Genomic DNA, 21,459 nt, shown 5'->3' with positions numbered 1-21,459 from the left:
CCTCATTTTGTCTCTCATAGTGGAAGTGTACCTATGATGAAAATTACAGACCTCTCTCATCTTTCTAAGTAGAACTTCCACAATCAGGAGCTAACTAAATACTTTTTTACCCCACTGTATCTCAGTTGTTTCATTTCAACTCCATTGTGGTGGTGTACAGAAACAAAAATCATAAAAACTATGTCATAGTTAAAATAATTATGGACCAGTCTGGTACACCTGAATGACCGACTCCAGGTAGAACGGTGCAGATTTGCATCTTCTAAGAGACAAGAACTTGAAGCTGATGCAGACAGCTACTGTTAAAAAAAAAAAAAAAACGAACAACACGATACACTCATTTCAGCTGACTGAAAGGCCCACTACTGCATTCTTTGATAATATAAACAGATGGGAATGTGCATGATGGCATGTGCCAGTAAAGCATTGCAAGAGCTGAAGTATGAGAAGCTAAAGGCCTGTAGCAGGAGTTGCACTGCATGCTCTAATAAGTATCTTCTGATTAGCACGATTAGCTGTGTGCTGCTGAGATCTGCACAAGTTTGAGACAAGCAAAAGATGTTAAAACTGAATGTTGGTGTTTCTAATTTATGAAACCCAGGTTTCTTACAGCGTTAGACATTATATGCAGCAAACAGTAAGTGTGCTTTCAGGTTGATTTGTAGGACTATCCATAATGACAAAATCAGTCTTTGACAGGTTTGTACTCCAACAATTTAACTCACAATACAAACTAAGCACACGATATCCTGTAATACAGTATTTGGCAATATTTTAAGTGCCTTTAAGCTATTGATGAAATGATCAGTCGTACAAAAATGTGTCTACATCTTCTCCTTTGTATTTATGTAAACTGAATACAGCCAGATTTATCTGTTCGCCATAAATAATTGTCCCCATTGATCCCAAAATAAATAATGCATGTGCACACATAATTGTATGCACTCTAAAAAACCAACCTCGTTCATTTCCCGCACACCGTTGAGTTGCGTGCAAAGATCCTGAAGACTCTTGATGTCCCTGCTCTGCGTGTCCAATAAAGCCTGCTGCTGTTTGAGCTGCTGATCACAATGAGCCAAATCCTGACTCAGCTCATACACACGCTGCTGCGACTGAGTCAATAACAGCTCCAATCTGGACATAAGCACAAAACAGAAGAGTCACCGTGACAGGTGAGCTCCTCATTTCCTGTTTTTTTTTTTTTCAAGGTGTGTAGCAAGAAGTCGTCAACTATAACTTATCAAGTTGAAATGTAGATGGGTCATTCCATGTCAATTCAACAAATATTTGAGGGGCCTCACACACTTTGTCTCAGAATTTCTTTAAATTTTAATCAAATATTCCCAGACTATTCAGAACAACAAATCTGAAGTTTGAGGCCTGTGGGCCAAGTAGATTCTGAGAAATGGCCAATTTAGTGTGCATGGGGTCTGCCGTTTTTTAGGCAAAAATTATGGCCGTCATTTCTGGAGCCATGTTCAAGGTAGAATATCTCAGCAAATAATGGACTTAGAGGCATGAACATTTCTGTGGCAGTTGTCATGGACAACGATGAGTGTGATGTTGTGTGATGTGCCTGTTCTGCAGATGTTTGTTGACATGGAATGACCCAGATGGTATGGCTACATCCTTAAAACTATTGCCACTACTTACTCATTTGCCCTGTCATTGGCTTCCTGAACATCTTTCCACGACTGTTGTAACCTGAAATGATAACATTTTTAGCAGATCCATGCTCGATATCAACATTTGCTTCCATATTCAAGGACCCTCCTTCATAAAAATGTTGAACTGGATGAGCATTCAGCAGGTGTTTCAATAACTACTGTTGGTCATTGCAATTGTTGTAGCTAGCTCCTTTACAAAATATGATGGGAACTTTTATGATGTGCGCTAGGGCTGTTCATGTTATACCGTGAAAAATTAGAAGTTGTGGGAGACTTTGGGCCACATGTTTTTGTTCCACTTGGGGTTTTATAGGTGCAGACTCAATCAGATAAGATTTAGGGTCCCCCAGAGCAAACACATTTTCCTCTCCCTCCCCTGGCAAGGTAACGTCACCCTAATGAGAGAAGACTCTGATGCCATTATTTTTCTTTTACAGGTACATGTGATGGCTTCTAATTGTAAAAAGTGGTGGCTGATTGGTCACCCAGAGGAGAACATTAGTGGAATTACTGGATTACTACATTGCTTGTTTGGGGAAAATTGTTGCTTTGTGGGGGACTCCTAAACAATGTCCGACTACAATAAAAATTTGGCACAGATCTTTTATTTTATTAGTGGAACAAGAACATGTGACCCAAACAATTTTGTAACATTTGACATTTTGAACAGTCTAATGTGCACACATTAGGCCCAGGTGTCTTAGACCGAACCAGAGCGTGCCTTCCCCGCCTCCCTCCCCTGCACTCTGTGGTCGGGGCCCAAGCATGGCTACAATGTGACTTTTTAAATCAAATAAAACATTTATTTATATAGCCCTTTACAACAATCAAAAAGTGACCAAAGCGCTTTTCAGAAAAAAAAAAGAACTAACATTAATAGGAATAAGTACATAACATACGTTAAAATCAGAAGAGGTGCATAAAAAGCATAAATGTCAAAGTGCTAATTTGTACTAAAAGCCATTTTTAATAAATAAATCTTAAACTTCAAGTTAAAGGACAGTAATAGTGTGCATATTAAATACTAAACTGTTCCATAGTTTGAAGGCAACGACCGCAAAAGCCTGATCACCCAGAGCTTGTATTTCAACCTCTGTACTTTTAAGTATAGTTGAGCAGATGACCACAATGGCCTGTTGTAGTTGCGAAGAGTTAAAATCTCAGAGAAGTAAGATTTGGCAAGCCCATTAATGACTTTAAAGAACAAACATTAAAATCTTCAAATAAAGTCTAAAGTGAACTACAAGCTAGTGGAGTGAGTACAGTCCAGTACAGTAAAGTTTTAAGAAACAATAATGGAGTATATCAAGGAAAAATTGCTGAGTTTAGCTCACTTTGGAGGAGATTACCTTTACAGAAGGAAGTGATGTAATATTTATTATGACTGAAATGTAAGGGATAAGAAAGCTTGATGTACCATAAATGAGATATGGCATGGCTATCCAATAAACAGGCCAGATACACAGCCAAAAAGAGAGAAAAAAATTACCAAGCTTCTGCAAGGGTTTTTGTTGTTGTTGTCAGCTCTAAATGAAAAAGGTCACCTCGACAGTCATATTTTTTTTATTATTATTATCTAGCTCGATCTGTCAGCTAATTTTTTTTTTTTTTTTTGGGGCTGTATGCGCTCTGTGCAATGGTTAATGCTCACTGTGCCAAAATCAAACCAGTTGGCTGGACACCTCGCATACAGGCACAGACAGATGTGTCCCACTGGTAGAGCCGTGGTCTTCATTTTAGATGCAACAAAGCAGGTGATCTAAAGATCAGTGTGGTTGACTAAAATCTTGTGATATTTAGTTGACTAAAACTAGACTAACAGAGGGGTTAATTTAAGTAATGTGTAAAAAGTAAAACTGTAAAAATGACAGCCCTAGATTCTTGGATGTTATTGCAATTCATAAGTGAAATATAATACGAATTCTTATTTTGGTTCTGAAAAGGTACATAGCAAGACAGAAATCTAGAACTTTCCCATGCTCTCCCCTGCAAACACCTTTGTAAATTGTCATGGCCACAAGAAAAAGTGTGCAAGCGATACTATTTGCATTCCAACTTCTACTGCTTTCCTTAATTAAACCTCATATTTAGGTGCACTTTTATGTTTTTTTTTTAAATATATAAATTCCAGAGCAGATGTGTGACTCTTACTTTGTACTTTCAGAAGTAAGAGCCTGTTCCAAGAAGGTGTACGAAGCCAAGGTGGAAGAAACTGTGGCTGAGAGCTCTGTGACCTTCCTTTCCAACAGAGACCGCTCCTCCTCCCGTTCTGTCAGTTTCTGACGTAGTACACCCATCTCTATAAAAAAAAGAAAGAAAAAAAAAGACCATTTACACAAACTGCTATAAAAACTCTTTTTGCATTTTTGTGTGAAAATATTCATAATAACCAAGTTGTAGATTTTTTGGCTTTTACCTGTGGTCAAAATTGTCACCTGTAGATTCAAGTCACCAATTTGTTCGCTGGCATTTTGGAGATTCAAATTCACATGATTGAACTTCTCCAGGGCCTATTAAACATACACACAACATAAGCATCATTAAAAAAAGAAGCTTCAACACAGTTAATTGGGTACCCTTGGTTCAAGACAAAAACCTGACCTGATCCCTCTCCTCAACAGCTTGGTCCCTAGCAGAGAGGTGTTGGTTCTGTGCCCTCAGAGCAGCAGCTGCTTTCTCATGGAGTCTGAAAAGCAGAGGAGTCGTCTTCTGCAAGAGGTCCCTGACTGTAAAGAGCTGTGATAAAAAGAAAGAAAGAAAAAAATAAGCAAAAGCACCAGAACCATACTGAGCATTCTTACTGCATTAAAACAAAGCTGTGATTGATGTCACCCTTTATCTAGTAAAATGTTGAAGTTGCATTAGGAAGGGCATCCGGCGTAAAACCTGTGCCAATTCAACATGCAGATCCACCTTGGATTTGCTGTGGCGACCCCGAGTGCAAACAAGGGAGCAGCCGAAGGGACTTACTTTTCATGAAATGTGAACATCTAGCAACAATTGCAATCTACAATTTAAACAAAACCGTCTGTTCCAAAACACTGTTCTCAAAATTTTGTAATCAGATGTTGTTCATCAATGTCCCTCTTTTTTTTTTTATCTCAATTCGATTTCATTTTTGGAGTGGTAAAATACTGTGAAAATGTACTGTCAGATTCAGGAATGAGTGGGTCCATTCACAAGCAACCCGAACTTCTGATGCTTTAATTGTGGCTGCCATTCGAACCACAAATGTTAATAGTGACAAAATGATGTCCGACCCCCAAAACATCATTGCAATTAGTGCACACAAAGTAACCAGCACTGCTGTGGCCTTCATGATCAGCCTCCAAATACTTCCTATACCTTAATTTTGTGAGGAGTATTTTTATTTTATTTTCCTTTGAAATTCTCCCATCTTCAACTTTTCTTGCAGTCTTCATTTCCATGTTCCAATCACACAGGTATCTGGAGTCATCATGAGCTGCATCTTTTCACACTTGCAGTTATTCAGTCAATTCTTATTTTGATTTTATAATTTACAAAACAATTATTTCTTAAACCTGGATATTATTATATTTGGCTTCATCAGCCTGTGACCTCCAACACTCATTGGGTCGGTGCACAGCCAAGTGTGAAGCAGCAGGAATGAGGATAAGCACCCCTAAATCTGAGGCCATGGTTCTCAGCAGGAAACCGATGACTTGCCTACTCCGGGTAGGGAACAAGGTCTTGACCCAAGTGAAGGTGTTCAAGTACTTCGGGGTCTTGTTCATGAGTGAGGAGACAGTGGAGCGTGAGATTGGCTGGAGAATCAGCGCAACAGGGACAGTATTACAAACAAAATGGGTTTCCTTAGGTGGATGGCTGGTGTCTCCCTTAGAGATAAGGTGAGAAGCTCTGTCATCCGTGGGGAGCTCGGAGTAGAGCCGCTTCCCATTGAAAGGGGCCAGCTGAGGTGGTTTGGGCATCTGGTAAGGATGCCCCCTGGGCGCCTCCCTAGGTTGGTGTTCTAGGCACGTCCAGCTGGGAGGAGACCCGGAGAAGACCCAGGAATAGGTGGAGAGATTATATCTCCACACTGGCCTGGGAACGCCTCAGGATCCTCCATTCAGAGGTGGTTAATGTTGTCCAAGAAAGGGAAGTTTGGGGGCCCCTGCTGGAGCTGTTACCCCAGCGACCCGATCCCAGATAAGCAGTTGAAGATGAGTGAGAGTGAGTGATAGATGACTGTAATTTGTTTGGTGTATTTTGTCACATAACATTCATTATTTTTGTCCCATTGCATGGGTGATGTCACAAATGTAAATTTTTGGTACTATCTGAGCATTTTTCTCACGTGTGTGTCGCCCTATTGCACAGCTCCAATAGTTTCTTGTAAAAATCTTCTATGATAGGAGGAAGTTAAATCCAGCAATCGCAGTGTTAGCAGGGACATCTTCAGCAGATGTTGAAACCCTGTCATTTGAAGAACTGGATAAGTATTGGTCACGGTTTTTTTTCTGGATTTAATAAAGCAGACATTTGTTTTCACACACCACTGAGCTCCTCAGTGCAGCAGCTCAAGTCAGTGGTGTGTCACAGTCCTGCAGGGTAGCGCGAACTGCTGGGTCCTGCGACCCTCCCCTTTCTGCTCCCAGAAGAAAACTAATTTTCAGTAAAATATCAAATGATGCCTATTGAGGCGTCATTAAAAAAAACAAATAAGGAATGCTTTCTATTTGTGTAGTGCAAAACTTTCATTTGTTGAAAGATAGAACATACCATTCCATGAGGCATCTTTCAATGAATGCAGATATTCTTACCAATGCACTGATTAGCATTCATTAATTGTATATTAGGTAATATTTGGCTAATTTACATAAAATTTATTTTCACTGACCCACCTCCAAATGACCCTAATACCATTAAAATTATTTTTCTGACTTGAAACTGCAGGTAACTGTAGGCACCTGTTAAATTTAGATGAGCCTGCACATTTCTGGTCAAATTCCCATTGCACATATCTGAGTTGTTTCACAAAGACAGCACATATGGAACATACTTCTTTCATCAACCAGGACTGCTCATTTAGGGTACTGGTCAGAAGATCAGAGGCAGAGCTCAGTATTTCAGTTCTGGTCTTATTTAATGACACCTGCCCAAGAAGAAAGAAAGAGAAACAAAACATAAGACAATTCCGGTTGACTGATGTTGAAGTAGCTCTAATAGAGCTAACTGTTTTGCCTGTTCTGGGTAGGTCTGGTTGAGGGCAGTCAAAAGTTCCTGCTGAGACCCAATACTCTTCCCGAGCTCTGAGATTTCTGTGGCACAGTGGTCTCTCAGCTGTTCCAGTGCAATAAAGGCCTGGAAACACACAACCGGTAGTTAAAATTTTGACATTAGAAGAATAATACATTTGTTAAGTGCTTGCTCAATCATCACAAAAAAAAAAAAAAAAATCTTCAACTCATCCAATTACTAACTTCTGAAGTTAGAAAACAAAATTTGTCTGGACCACTTACCAAATAATGCCCTAAGCTACAGGATTTGAGATTTACTTTTTATTAAACAACTAGACCAGTGGGCCATTTATCTGCAAACTTCAGTAGACCAAACCAGCAAACTGGAAGGAGGCTTTTGTATGTTTAATATGTTGTACTGGCCGTGTCTCTCCATCTGTTTCTGTTTGTCTGTCCATGGTGATATCTTCTTAATGCCAAGAGCAATATTGGTCAAATTTTAGGGTACAAATTCAGTGGGCCATACAGGAACTACATGAAATATCAAAACACTTTTTTTTTCTTTTTTTTTTGCATAGATGTCTGCTCTCCTTGGGCAAACAAATGTATCAGACCACTGAAATCTATCATGTCATGTACTGACATCAAGCAAAGGGGTGTTGGCAAGACACTGTATTCATCTGGATACCTTGCTAGATAATCGGAACAACAATACAATAACATACTGTGTCTTTGTGCTTTACTTGGGCGTTTCTATTTTCTGCAACTTTATGCATCTAGAGGCAAACATTGCAGTTTTTATTCCACTACATTTGTCTGATAGCCTTAGTTACTAGTTAGGTTGATTAGATTTATATTACATACTACATATCTGTGATTAAGCTCAAAAAATGATATTTTGTGCTTTTCAATACAATTTTCTTGCATGTACAATGCATCCAGACAGTATTCACAACGCTTCAATTTTTCCACATTTTTACAGCCTTATACCAAAATGAATGAAATTTATTTTCCTCCTCATAATTCTACACACTATACCCCAGAATAATGTGGAAAAAAGTTTTGTTGAGATTTTTGCAAATTTATATATATATATATATATATATATATATATATATATATATATATATATATATATATACACTCAACAAAAATATAAACGCAACACTTTTGGTTTTGCTCCCATTTTGTATGAGATGAACTCAAAGATCTAAAACTTTTTCCTCATACACAATATCACCATTTCCCTCAAATATTGGTCACAAACCAGTCTAAATCTGTGATAGTGAGCACTTCTCCTTTGTTGAGATAATCCATCCCACCTCACAGGTGTGCCATATCAAGATGCTGATTAGACACCATGATTAGTGCACAGGTGTGCCTTAGACTGCCCACAATAAAAGGCCACTCTGAAAGGTGCAGTTTTGTTTTATTGGTGGGGGGATACCAGTCAGTATCTGGTGTGACCACCATTTGCCTCATGCAGTGCAACACATCTCCTTCGCATAGAGTTGATCAGGTTGTCAATTGTGGCCTGTGGAATGTTGGTCCACTCCTCTTCAATGCCTGTGCGAAGTTGCGACGACGAACTGGAGTCAGGTCGAGACCCCGATGAGGACGACGAGCATGCAGATGAGCTTCCCTGAGACGGTTTCTGACAGTTTGTGCAGAAATTCTTTGGTTATGCAAACCGATTGTTTCAGCAGCTGTCCGAGTGACTGGTCTCAGACGATCTTGGAGGTGAACATGCTGGATGTGGAGGTCCTGGGCTGGTGTGGTTACACGTGGTCTTCAGTTGTGAGGCTGGTTGGATGTACTGCCAAATTCTCTGAAACGCCTTTGGAGACGGCTTATGGTAGAGAAATGAACATTCAATACACGAGCAACAGCTCTGGTTGACATTCCTGCTGTCAGCATGCCAATTGCACACTCCCTCAAATCTTGCGACATCTGTGGCATTGTGCTGTGTGATAAAACTGCACCTTTCAGAGTGGCCTTTTATTGTGGGCAGTCTAAGGCACACCTGTGCACTAATCATGGTGTCTAATCAGCATCTTGATATGGCACACCTGTGAGGTGGGATGGATTATCTCAGCAAAGGAGAAGTGCTCACTATCACAGATTTAGACTGGTTTGTGAACAATATTTGAGGGAAATGGTGATATTGTGTATGTGGAAAAAGTTTTAGATCTTTGAGTTCATCTCATACAAAATGGGAGCAAAAACAAAAGTGTTGCGTTTATATTTTTGTTGAGTGTATATATATATATATATATATATATATATATATATAATAAAACGAATAAATCACATGTACATAAGTTTTCACAGCCTTTGCTATGAATCTCAAAATTGAGCTCAGGTGCATCCTGTTTCATCCTTGAGATCTTTCTACAGCTTAATTGGAGTCCACCTGGGGAAACTTCAGTTAATTGGACATGATTTGGAAAGGCACACTGTCTATATGTAAGGTCCCACAGTTGACAGTGCATGTCAGAGCACAAAATCTAAATTTTCTGTAAACCTCCGAGACAGCACTGACTCGAGGTACAAATCTGGGGAAGGGTCTAGAAATATTTTTGCTGCTTTGAAGGTCCCAATGAGCACAGTGGCCTCCATCATCCGTAAATGGAAGAAGTTTGGATCCACCAGGACTCTTCCGAGAGCTGAACCATCTAAACTGAATGATCGGGGAAGAAGGCCTGAGTCAGGGTGGTGGCCAAGAACCTGATGGTCACTCTGTCAGAGCTCCAGCATTTCTCTGTGGAGAAGAGAATGTTCAGGCTTGTATGGTAGAGTGGCCAGACAGAAGCCACGCTTGAGTAAAAGGTACATGGCAACCTGCGTGGAGTTTGCCAAAAAGCACCTGAAGGACTCTCAGACCGTGAGAAACAAAAGTCTCTGATCTGATGAGACAAAGATTGAACTCTTTGGTGTGAATGCTAAGCGTCATGTTTGGAGGAAACCAGGCACCATCCCTACAGTGAAGCATGCTGGTGACAGCATCACGCTGTGGGGATGTTTTTCAGCAGCAGGAACTGGGAGACTAGTCAGGATTGAGGGAAAGATGAATGCAGGAATGTACAGAGACATCCTGGATGAAAACCTGTTCCAAAGTGATCTTGATCTCAGACTGGGGTGGCAGTTCACCTTCCAACAGGACAATGACCCTAAGCACAGCCAAGATATCAAAGGAGTGGCTTCAGACAACTGTGTGAAGGTCCTTGAGTGGCCCATCCAGAGCCCAGACTTGAATCAGATTGAACATCTCTGGAGAGATCTGAAAATGGCTGTGCACCGATGCTCCCCATCCAACCTGATGGAGCTTGAGAGGTGCTGCAAAGAGGAATGGGCAAAACTGCCCAAAGATAGGTGCACCAAGCTTGTGGCATCATATTTATCTATCCATGAAGCCAGAGGACACACACCAATTAGTTAAACTGCAGGAATGTCTTTCAGACATAAAGACATGGATGACCTCTAATTTCCTGCTTTTAAATTCAGATAAAACTGAAGTTATTGTACTTGGCCCCACAAATCTTAGAAACATGGTGTCTAACCAGATCCTTACTCTGGATGGCATTACCCTGACCTCCAGTAATACTGTGAGAAATCTTGGAGTCATTTTTGATCAGGATATGTCCTTCAATGCGCATATTAAGCAAATATGTAGGGCTGCTTTTTTGCATTTGCGTAATATCGCTGAAATTAGAAAGGTCTTGTCTCAGAGTGATGCTGAAAAGCCAATTCATGCATTTATTTCTTCTAGGCTGGACTATTGTAATTCATTATTATCAGGTTGTCCTAAAGGTTCCCTGAAAAGCCTTCAGTTAATTCAAAATGCTGCAGCTAGAGTGCTGATGGGGACTAGAAGGACAGAGCATATTTCACCCATATTGGCTTCTCTTCATTGGCTCCCTGTTAATTCCAGAATAGAATTTAAAATTCTTCTTCTTACTTATAAGGTTTTGAATAATCAGGTCCCATCTTATCTTAGGGACCTCTTAGTACCATATCACCCCAATAGAGCGCTTCGCTCTCAGACTGCAGGCTTACTTGTAGTTCCTAGGGTTTGTAAGAGTAGAATGGGAGGCAGAGCCTTCAGCTTTCATGCTCCTCTCCTCTGGAACCAGCTCCCAATTCGGATTAGGGAGACAGACACCCTCTCTACTTTTAAGATTAAGCTTAAAACTTTCCTTTTTGAAAAAGCTTAGAGTTAGGGCTGGATCGGGTGACCCTGAACCATCCCTTAGTTATGCTGCTATACACTTAGACTGCTGGGGGGGTTTCCCATGATGCACCCAGTGTTTCTTTTTATTCACCTCTTTTTGCTCTGTATGCACCACTCTGCATTTAATCATTAGTGATTGATCTCTGCTCTCTTCCACAGAATGTCTTTTTCCTGATTCTCTCCCCTCAGCCCCAACCAGTCCCAGCAGAAGACCCGAGCCTGGTTCTGCTGGAGGTTTCTTCCTGTTAAAAGGGAGTTTTTCCTTCCCACTGTCGCAAAGTGCTTGCTCATAGGGGGTCGTTTTGACTGTTGGGGTTTTTCTGTAATTATTGTATGGCTTTTGCCTTACAATATAAAGCATCTTGGGGCAACTGTTTGTTGTGATTTGGCGCTATATACATAAAATTGATTTGATATTCAAGAAGACTTGCGGCTGTAATTGCTGCTGAAGGTGCATCAACAAAGTATTGAGCAAAGGCTGTGAATATGTATGTACGTACAATTTCTTTTCTTTTCTTTAAATAAATTTGCAAAAATTAAAAAAAAAACATTTTTGTGTTGCCATTATGGGGTGTTGTGAATAGAATTTTAAGGGAAAAAATGAATACTGCATTTTAGAATAAGATTGTAACATAACAAAAATGTGGAAAAAGTGAAGTGCTGTGAATACTTTCCAGGTGCACGGTATTACATACCAGTGGCAGCAAATTCTTTGCGAAAATTCTTTTTAGCGGCCTCTGCACGTGTAACTGTCAAATATGACATATTTATATATACATCAAAAACAAAAAACAACAATCCCCTTGAAAACATTGAATTTCCTTCATGGACATCTTCACATTATGTGCTACCATTGTATGAAGTTTTATGGAAATCCATAAATCATTTTATAGCTGCGATGAAATGGATTAAATGTTTCGAGCAATTTTTTAATGTCCAGAGTCTCAGATTTCAGTTTCCATCAATGTGAATATATATATATACATATATATATATACATATACACACACACACACACACACACACACACACACACACACACACACACACACACACACACACACACACACACACACACACACACACACACACACACACACAGTGAGGTAAAAAAGTAATTAGTCAGCTCCTGATTGTGCAAGTTCTCCTACTTAGAAAGATGTGAGAGGTCTGCAATTTTCATTATAGGTACACTTCCACTATGAGAGACAACATGAGAAAAAATCCAGGAAATCACATTGTAGAATTTTTAAAGAATTTATTTGCAAATTATGGTGAAAAATAAGTATTTGGTCAATAAAAAAAGTTCAACTCAATACTTGGTAACATAATCTTTGTTGGCAATGATAGAGGTCAAACGTTTCCTGTAAGTCTTCACCAGGTTTGCACACACTGTAGCTGGTATTTTGGCCCATTCCTCCACGCAGATCTCCTCTAGAGCAGTGATGTTTTGGGACTGTCTCTGGGCAACATGGACTTTCAACTCCCTCCACAAATTTTCTATGGGGTTGAGGTATGGAGACTGGCTTGGCCACTCCAGGACCTTGAAATGCTTTTTACAGAGCCACTCCTTCGTTGCCTGAGCGGTGTGTTTGGGATCACTGTCATGCTGGAAGACCCAGCCACATTACATCTTCAATGCTCTCACTGATGGAAGGTGGTTTTGGCTTAAAATCTCACAATACATGGCCACGTTCATTCTTCCCTTAACACAGATCAGTCATCCTGTCCCCTTTGCAGAAAAACAGCCCCAAAGCATGATGTTTCCACCCCCATGCTTCACTGTAGGTATGGTGTTCTTGGGATGCAACTCAGCATTCTTCTTCCTCCAAACACAACGAGTTGAGTTTTGACCAAAATGTTCTATTTTGGTTTCATCTGACCACATGATATTCTCCCAATCCTCTTCTGGATCATCCATATGCTCTCTGGCAAACTTCAGACAGGCCTGGACATGTACTGGCTTAAGCAGGGGGACACGCCTGGCACTGCAGGATTTGAGTCCCTCTCTGCGTACTGTGTAGCCTTTGTTACTTTGGTCCCAGCTCTCTGCAGGACATTCATCAGGTCCCTCTGTGTAGTTCTGGGATTTTTGCTCACTGTTCTCATGATCATTTTGACCCCACAGGATGACATCTTGCGTGGAGCCCCAGACTGAGGGAGATTATCAATGGTCTTGTATGTCTTCCATTTTCTTACAATTGCTCCCACAGTTGATTTATTCACACCAACCTGCTTGACTATTGTAGATTCACTCTTCCCGGCCTGGTGCAGGTCTACAATTATCTTCCTGGTGTCCTTCGACAGCTCTTTGGTCGTGGCTATGGTTGAGTTTGGAGTCTGACTGTTTGAGGCTGTGGATAGGTGTCTTTTATACAGATAAGTTCAAGCAGGTGCCATTAATACAGGTAACAGGTGGAGGACAGAAGAGCTTCTTAAAGAAGAAGTTACAGGTCTGTGAGAGCCAGAAATCTTGTTTGTTTGTAGGTGACCACATACTTATTTTCCACCATAATTTACAAATAAATTCTTTAAAAATCCTATAATGTGATTTCCTGGATTTTTTTTTTCCTCATTTTGTCTCTCATAGTTGAAGTGTACCTATGATGAAAATTAGACTTCTGTCATCTTTCTAAGTAGGAGAACTTGCAAAATCAGGGCCTGACTAAATACTTTTTTGCCCCACTGTGTGTGTGTAATGAATACTTTAATTTTTGGTACTTCAAGCATATTTGATGCAAATACACTTTACTATAGCGTTACTAATTTTACTTAAGTAGTACTTCTACCACCACTTGCGCACACATGATTAAATATGCAAGAGCATCTCCCAGTGGTGGCCGGGGGCCTAAATTTTTTTTGTTTAGGGTGTTGTGTGGTAATTCACAGACAAGCTGCCTTTACAATTACAAGCAAATACTATTAACAACTACTAAAGCCACATATCACAAAGATTAGTAATTGTGCTTACTGCGTCCTTTGCTGTGTAAGCTTCTTCCATCTGTGTCCTCATGTTTTCTCTTTGCTGAAGAGCATCTTTTACCTTCTGCACCATCTTGGCCTGTGTTGCTTTTGATTTCTTGATAAGAAGTGTCATCTCGCCGTACTGAACAATACAGACAGATCATTTACAACAGAAATACATAAATAAATAATGTCTGACAGCTGCAGTACAGAGAATTAACATATGATTGCTTTACACATGAGACACGTAAACTAGGGATCTCCTGAGCAGGGTTTTTTTTGTTTGTTTGTTTGTTTTTGCAGTTATTTAATATTAAGTATCTGCCAATACAGACTCCTGATCCAGTATTTTTATTTTCCTAGATATTACTTTCACAGACACACTGCAAGCACAAAAATGTTAATGTAGTATTTGAATTAGCAGCTCTGCCATATATTGAGGAAAAAAAACACCTTTAATCCAAGCTGCTCCTTAATGTTTTAATTTACTAATTTATTTTTAAATAAAGGTAACAGATCTGGTTTTACATTAATCCACAATTCCATTTAGTGCTACATTGTAGTAGTAAAACCAAATCATTTCAAAGTAAGAGTGATTGAACACATTTTTACTAGTTAAAAAGCATCAATTATTATTATAATATTCAAAAAATGTCTTCAAAAGTGGACCTTTACTCTAAGAGGGGGCCCTTTCAATCCCTCACCCCACTGGCTAGACATGTGTACAGTCTCTTTTACAAGGAAGAAAACCCGCTATATCAAGGAAAACCTTGTTTATTTATGTGGAAAGCGCTAACTGATTGTTGCTGACAGATGCCGCATGTGATATGATCTTGTTATTGGGCAGACTTGTTCTTGAAGTGAATCAGAGTGAAATGTCATTTTAAAATGCATGCTGTTGCAGCACTACAGCGCAGCATTGAGTGACAGAGGGCTGCCGTTGCCATCATGCTTATGAAACAGAGCAAGACTGACGCACACTGTTGATCTGTGTGAATAAAATAGACTTGATTCGCATTTGAAGTAAAGGAGAGCATTTGCAAGTGTGCATGGCAGCTCTGTGGTCAAACAGCTACAGTGAGAGAGAACACATACCAATTTAATGACTCTGGTTTAATTTATCCAACAATGAACAATCAAAAAATACCCTGATTGAGCACAATTCAAATTTCAATCTGATCAGGACATCCCTATGTAAAATGTGCAAGTACGTGTGAAACGAGGTTTTGATGATCCTCTCTGGCAACTTCTGTAATTTCCTTCATGTGAGCGAGAGCAGTATCCACATCACAGGTCAATGAACTCTGTTAGAACAAATGCAGATAAACATGAACATAACTATTACCCAGAGACAAAAATAAATAAAAATCAGATACTTCAGTACATTTTTTATGTCACATACAGCTGTGGACAGATGTTTACATACACTCATAATGTGTATAAATATCATGCCATTTTAGGGCTGTTAATGATGTCCTTGAACTGTTCTTTTGCCAGGGTGGACTGATTGTACAGCATACATCATTAATAACTTAAAGAATTTGACGCACAAGTTTGAATTTATTTTGAATCTTCTGTAAACCACATGGGGTCAAAATTATACAGACTCAAATATCAACATACATTCACATGTTGTGACAAGGCCAATGCCTATTAAGTTCTCATGAGTGATCATGATTGACTACAACTGGTAGTTTCTCTTTGTCAGCATAAAAAGCATGTCACTTCAGTTTATCTGAGATTTTTCTTGGCCTGCCACTTCGGACCTTAACTGGTACTGTGCCTGCGGTCTTCCATTTCCTAACAGTGGAAACTGACAACTGAAATCTCAGATAGATTTTTGTATCCTTTCCCTAAGCCATGATGTTGAGCAATCTTTGTTTTCAGGTCATTTGAGAGTTGTTTAGAGGCTCCCATGGCACTCATTAGAAGAGATGCAAAGAGGGGAAACATTTGCAAATAGCCACCTTATACACTTTCTCATGATTGGATTCACCTGTGTAAGGAGGTCAAGGGTCAATGAGCTTACCAAACCAATTTTGTGCTAAATGCATTCAAATCAATAAAATGACAAGGGTGCCCAAATTTATGCACCTGCCCAATTTTGTTTAAATAAATATTGCACACTTTCTGGAAATACTAAAAACTTAATTTCACTTCTCAAGTATCAGTGTATTCGTCTGCTATGATATATTTAACTGAAATTTCAGGTGACAAAGTTTAATCCAGATTACAGATTTTGTGGCCATTTGAATTTAACACTGAAAAACCCATTTAATGTATATTTTACAGTATATCTTGAAAGTGAGGTGCAGACCGGCGCTCACTATCGCCTGACAAAATTTGATCCAGAGCTGATCCAGTTCTCTGTGGGCATTTGAATTTAATATTGAAAACCCAATTTAATGTATATGAATGACTGAATGGTTTATTTTACATTGTATCTTAATCAAACATATCCCAATCACGCTCATATTTGAAAGTGAGGTGCAGACTGGCACTCACTATCACCTGACAAAATTTGATCCAGAATGTGGATTTTGAATTTAATACTGAAAAGCCCATTTGGTGTACATTTTTATTTTATCTCAGTCAAAAGCGCCTCAATCATTCTCATTTGTGACAATGAATAAAATAGACTTCTGACCACAACTGTAAAATATTAAGCGTGCGGTCAAGAAAGTTGTGTAATCTTAAAATTCAGGCAGAGTCTTATTTAACCTATAATTGTTTTTTGGTTTGGGTTTCTATTTTTTTTTTTTTTTTTTAAGAGGATGGGGAGTGTCAGTGTGTCTCACCATAGTCATTCTCATGTCTTGCAATGACTGGATGAGGTTTTGTAGAGAACTTTCCTCCAGCTCCAACTCAGCCACCTTGCTCAGAGCGCCAATATATAGGTCACGGTACATTGTAGTCTTTAAATAAAACAGACAGTTCTGATTAAGATCAACCAAAAACACAAACACACTCAAGGAATAACCACGGGGTGGGGGGACAAGCAAAAACTGAAATCTACAATAAACTAGCTCAGAATTTTTCTAATCTCACACTTTGCTTCCAACAGGTGGTGCTGGCATTGACAGGGTCTAAATGTGTTCTTACTTGACTAAGTTCAGTGTGGTCAGTCTGCACAAGTTTATCCCTCAGGTCTGAAGGTGCAGGACCTGCAGGAGGACCTCCATGTATCCTCCCTGCAGCCAGCTGTTGCAACAGGGCTTCCACCATGATCATGCTGGAGTTTAACCTCTGTTCCAGCTCTTGTCTGGAAAGGCTCTCCAGGCTGCCTGCTGGTATACTGGGACAATGACAACAGGAAAGAAAGAGCCACACATAGATCACTGAAAATCTTCTTGCATTAATCCTCAATGATGAATTATTAAAGGAAACAACAGTTTTATAAAATTCAGAGCCAACACTCACTTCAACAGGAGAGGGTCAGTGTTTGTGGAAGCATCAATCATGGACATCTTCCGTACTCTCTCAAACTGTCCAGATGTGTTAAAGCTGTGGTCTACCAGTTTGACAGGAGTGATGCCCACACAGACACTTTGAAATTCAGCAGGAGGGACACCTACTGTATCAGCCACGCAGGCGGCTGCATTTGGGACCACAGCAGCAGGGCCCATCCTCCCCGCGGCCAAGATAAGAAACTCTGCCATTTGTCGCAGTTTCTGCTGCATCAGACAATCGGTAATTAATGGATTATCCAAAATCTGATTCTCCACCTCAGACTGGGGTGCGGCACAGGATTTCACATCCATATTCTCAATTGACCCAATGACCGGACATGGCTGGAGCTTATAATCTACTGCTGTAGAGTTAAACAGAGGACAAGGCATAGGGCTGTCCATGCGCTCTGCCCATAACCCAGTGGAGTTTATATTGACAGAAGATGACAGTCTCTTTTCAATTTCAATAGCAGAATCTTCAACCAAAAATTGGTCCACAGGTGGATCACCATCAGCCTTTAACATCAATACAGACACTTCCTTAAGAACTGGACTGGGAATTCCCAACTCTAAAGAGGCTACAGGTGAGGGACATTCTTGGAGCTCTTGGAAACCATCAGGAAGGCTCTCTGTGGGACTTTTAGATACAGAGTTAGCAGCAGGACTGCTCAAATGCTCTTCAGAAACACAATCTGGATGCTGTTGCGCTTGCTCAGATAAACAAGACTTCACTGAAACCCTGAGATGGCTACAGTCAGACGTCTCAGTTCTGTGAATAGTTAATGGAAAATCACACGCTTCAGTTTGTGTCAAGTGTTTTTGCAAGGTTTCACTGACTTGACAATTGACACATTCATCATCTGAAGCATTTGCAAAGGCTTTTGTCAGTGGAGACACACGGGCTCCTGGTGGTTGAGTGTTCATTTCATCCTTATCCTTGGTCAAGTGGACGGCAGGTTCTTCACAGCCATCTTGGATGTTATTCTGAGTAGTAAATGTTAGAAAATCATTGTTATCTAGGAGATGCCTAACCACATCCTGGTTCTCAGACAGATCAGATTTATTCTCTGATAATCTGGTGTCATTTAAATGTTCCATCTCTCTCCTAGCACTGATGGAAGAATGAAATGTGGCATCTTCTAGTTTACCAGTGTGGCCATTGGGTATCACCAGTTTAATTTCAGTGAAATCATTGACGCTGCATAGGATTTGTTCCTCTGCCAGAAAAACACTTTCACTTGAAGCTACTGGATCATTTTCAGCATTGCAGTATGGGTGATCTAAATGGTCACTGCCATTTTCCACATGTTGCTGACAGACTGGGATACTTGAATTGATACTATGGTTGTATGATTCGCTGCCGGCTGCAATTTGGTCACTGGGTAGAGAAACCGTCTCGGTGTCATCTGCAAGGCTGGTACCGTCTAAAACTTCAATCTCACCACCAATCTCACTGCAATTATATGATCTGTGACTGACATCACTCCATTCATTAGCAGGCTTTTCAAAATCACTTTGGGGCATTGATACTGTGCTGGTAAAAGAAGCAGTACCACAGTAGGGATGATCAACACGATCCGCTGGATGGCACTGTTCACAGTCAACCAAACTACTTGCATTTAGACTCTCATCTTGTACTGGTTCATGAAGCTCTGGCTTAGGCAGACGAATGGTCTCATCTGGCAGTCTGGTGGCATCTGTAACTTCCACCTCACCCCCATCACAGAGAAATGACTTGAAAGTAACATCTTCATCTGTGAAGAAGTTCTGCAGAACATCGTCTTTTGGTGCAACACTTTCATCATCAGTGTCCCCTGAGGCCAAAGTAGTCTTTGAATCTTCACGGAGATTGTTGTCAGTAGAAGCGGAATCAAAATTGTAATAGGAATGTGCTATGTGGTCAGTGGCTGAATGTACCATCATGCTGTCAGAGATGACTGTTTCGTCTGTTTCATATTCCTCTGTCATAGTCTGACACTGAAGTGATGCCACATCATCTTTGGCACAGATTGAAGAGTGTAAAACCTCAACCTCACCTCCAGCACAAATTAAGGGTTTAAATGTTACATTTCCATCCTCACAAGCCATCTCAGTATCTGGGATGCCGACCGTGGGTGCTTTCTGAATTACACTGGAAGTGCTGCTTTGTATCACTTTGGTTGCTGGTACAGAGCAAAGAATTTCTGGATCACTGAGACGAACATTCCCCTGTCGATCAGAATGAGTCAAATGTTAACAGGTGAATCCACAGCCACTTAAAAACAAAAAAAAAATCATTTCGTATAAGCATTAGCATACTATAAACCCACCTTTGTCATTTTTGTCACATTAGCACTAAGGCGCAGCTTTGATGTTAACACAGACAACTGTGTTGAGAAGGGTTGCATTTCATTCTGCAGAGTTCTCAAAGGTGTACGTTCTCCACATCTACTGGAAGGCTATCATCAAAACAGTTACAGGGGGTTGGGGTATTTTACCGTGTTGTAATCTTGAGACAAGTCAAGAAAAATTACATCCACCAAAATTCTGTGTTGCACCTCAACATGGGCAACATAACAGTCTGTATCTTACCAAGCCTTCTTCACTGAACCACGATTCTCTGGAGGCCATTACTAGAGTGGTTGGAAAGTGAAAAGGAAGACAAACATCAAAACCTCAATCCTGTTTTTAGATAATTGAGCATTAGCATATTTTTGTGATGGATTAATAGTCAATGAATTTTCAAAGGCCTCAGAATCATTGACATACAGCTGAACCGAAGGATAACATGCAGACATTCTTCTGCATCAATGAAAGACCAAATAAATAAATAAAGCTCAAGCAAAACTCCTCAGATCACATACAAACCTGAGAAGCAAGAAAAAAAAAAAAACTTGAAAAAGTAAAACCAAAAAACCTGCAATATTTTATATGCACCAAACCATATCATTACAAAGAAAAAGGGAAAAAATAAATAATAATAAATAAATAAATTAGGTATGCAACATTTACTATGAATTCTAATGGCATGCAAAAGGTCAAGGGAGTAGGATGTATGATTTCCTATAGATGTTCAATACAAATCTGAACTGTAGAAGTGATATTTGGAGAGATAAAGTGACAATTTGGGGTCAGGTGGTGGGTGTCCTTGTCGACCATCATCTTGGATAACCTTGAAAATCTGGGCCAAGGTCATATGCCTGGATGTCACATTTGTGTCTGTGTACAATATAGTATGGGTGTGTACTGTGTATACACGGGGCAAGAGGGAATCTAGAGCCCTCAAAATGTGATGGACAAATGGACGCACACACAGATGAAGTCCATTTCAACGGTCCCCCTTATTTCATGGCGAGGAACAATTACTCTACAGCAAGTGGACTTCTCGCTGGCCTTCATGACAATTTGTCACCCATCCAAGTACCTTCTTTAGTTCTGGAAAGTATACTTTAGGCTGATTAAGAACTAATTCTAACATAAACAAGGTGACAATTTTACTAACTTTCAGACAAATAAATAAATAAGCTAACAAGAGAGTCTCAAAAAAAGATAAAAAGCTCACATCACTATTTTAGCTGAACTTTACTGGCTTCCAGCATAATTCAGAAAAGATGAGGTAATTATCATGGTTTAAGCAGTTAGCATGCTTGTCTCACAAAATAAAGGTCCCTGGCTCAAAGCTACCTATGTGCCACATCTATATCAGGAGCTGCACCAGGAACAGAATCCAGCGCAAAACTTGTGCCAAACAAGTTTTGGGGCCACTACACCCAAATCAGTTATGGTGGCCCCAAGCAAAAAATAAATATATATGAAAACTGAAATGAAATGAACTCAGTATTGCAAAGAAACCTCCAAGTAAACAACTATCCTATATTTAAGACACTCTTTGATTGTGTCTTGTGTGTCAAATCACTTTTGTCCTCTCATGGTGCTCTGTTAGAAGTGAATTTGGTGAAAACCTTTAA

The 21,459-nt window shown here is 39.9% G+C and overlaps 1 protein-coding gene across 2 annotated transcripts in view; it reads right to left on the bottom strand.

Moving 5' to 3' along the window:
• The window catches only part of spag5 (sperm associated antigen 5), a 32,632-nt gene extending 12,437 nt beyond the window's left edge, over window positions 1-20,195 (bottom strand). The window contains exons 1-15 of one of the 2 annotated variants that reach the window (XM_034188554.1): window positions 20,084-20,195; window positions 19,822-19,950; window positions 19,601-19,720; window positions 17,484-19,537; window positions 17,166-17,358; window positions 16,862-16,978; window positions 15,275-15,367; window positions 14,071-14,205; window positions 6,873-6,992; window positions 6,691-6,783; window positions 4,269-4,403; window positions 4,084-4,177; window positions 3,819-3,966; window positions 1,654-1,704; window positions 960-1,134 (exon numbers count right to left, since the gene is read on the bottom strand). In XM_034188554.1, the coding sequence (XP_034044445.1) occupies window positions 960-1,134; window positions 1,654-1,704; window positions 3,819-3,966; window positions 4,084-4,177; window positions 4,269-4,403; window positions 6,691-6,783; window positions 6,873-6,992; window positions 14,071-14,205; window positions 15,275-15,367; window positions 16,862-16,978; window positions 17,166-17,358; window positions 17,484-19,537; window positions 19,601-19,720; window positions 19,822-19,950; window positions 20,084-20,122 (3,696 nt within the window). In that variant the 5' untranslated portion in view covers window positions 20,123-20,195. Of the gene's footprint in view, window positions 1-959; window positions 1,135-1,653; window positions 1,705-3,818; window positions 3,967-4,083; window positions 4,178-4,268; window positions 4,404-6,690; window positions 6,784-6,872; window positions 6,993-14,070; window positions 14,206-15,274; window positions 15,368-16,861; window positions 16,979-17,165; window positions 17,359-17,483; window positions 19,721-19,821; window positions 19,951-20,083 lie in introns of both variants that reach the window. The other variant, XM_034188553.1, reaches the window with a different exon arrangement.
• Between the last annotated feature and the right edge of the window lie 1,264 nt (window positions 20,196-21,459).

Source organism: Thalassophryne amazonica, chromosome 15 (genome assembly GCF_902500255.1).
Source record: "Thalassophryne amazonica chromosome 15, fThaAma1.1, whole genome shotgun sequence".
Taxonomy (NCBI): Eukaryota; Metazoa; Chordata; class Actinopteri; order Batrachoidiformes; family Batrachoididae; genus Thalassophryne; species Thalassophryne amazonica.
This window is presented reverse-complemented; position numbering and strand designations above follow the sequence as displayed.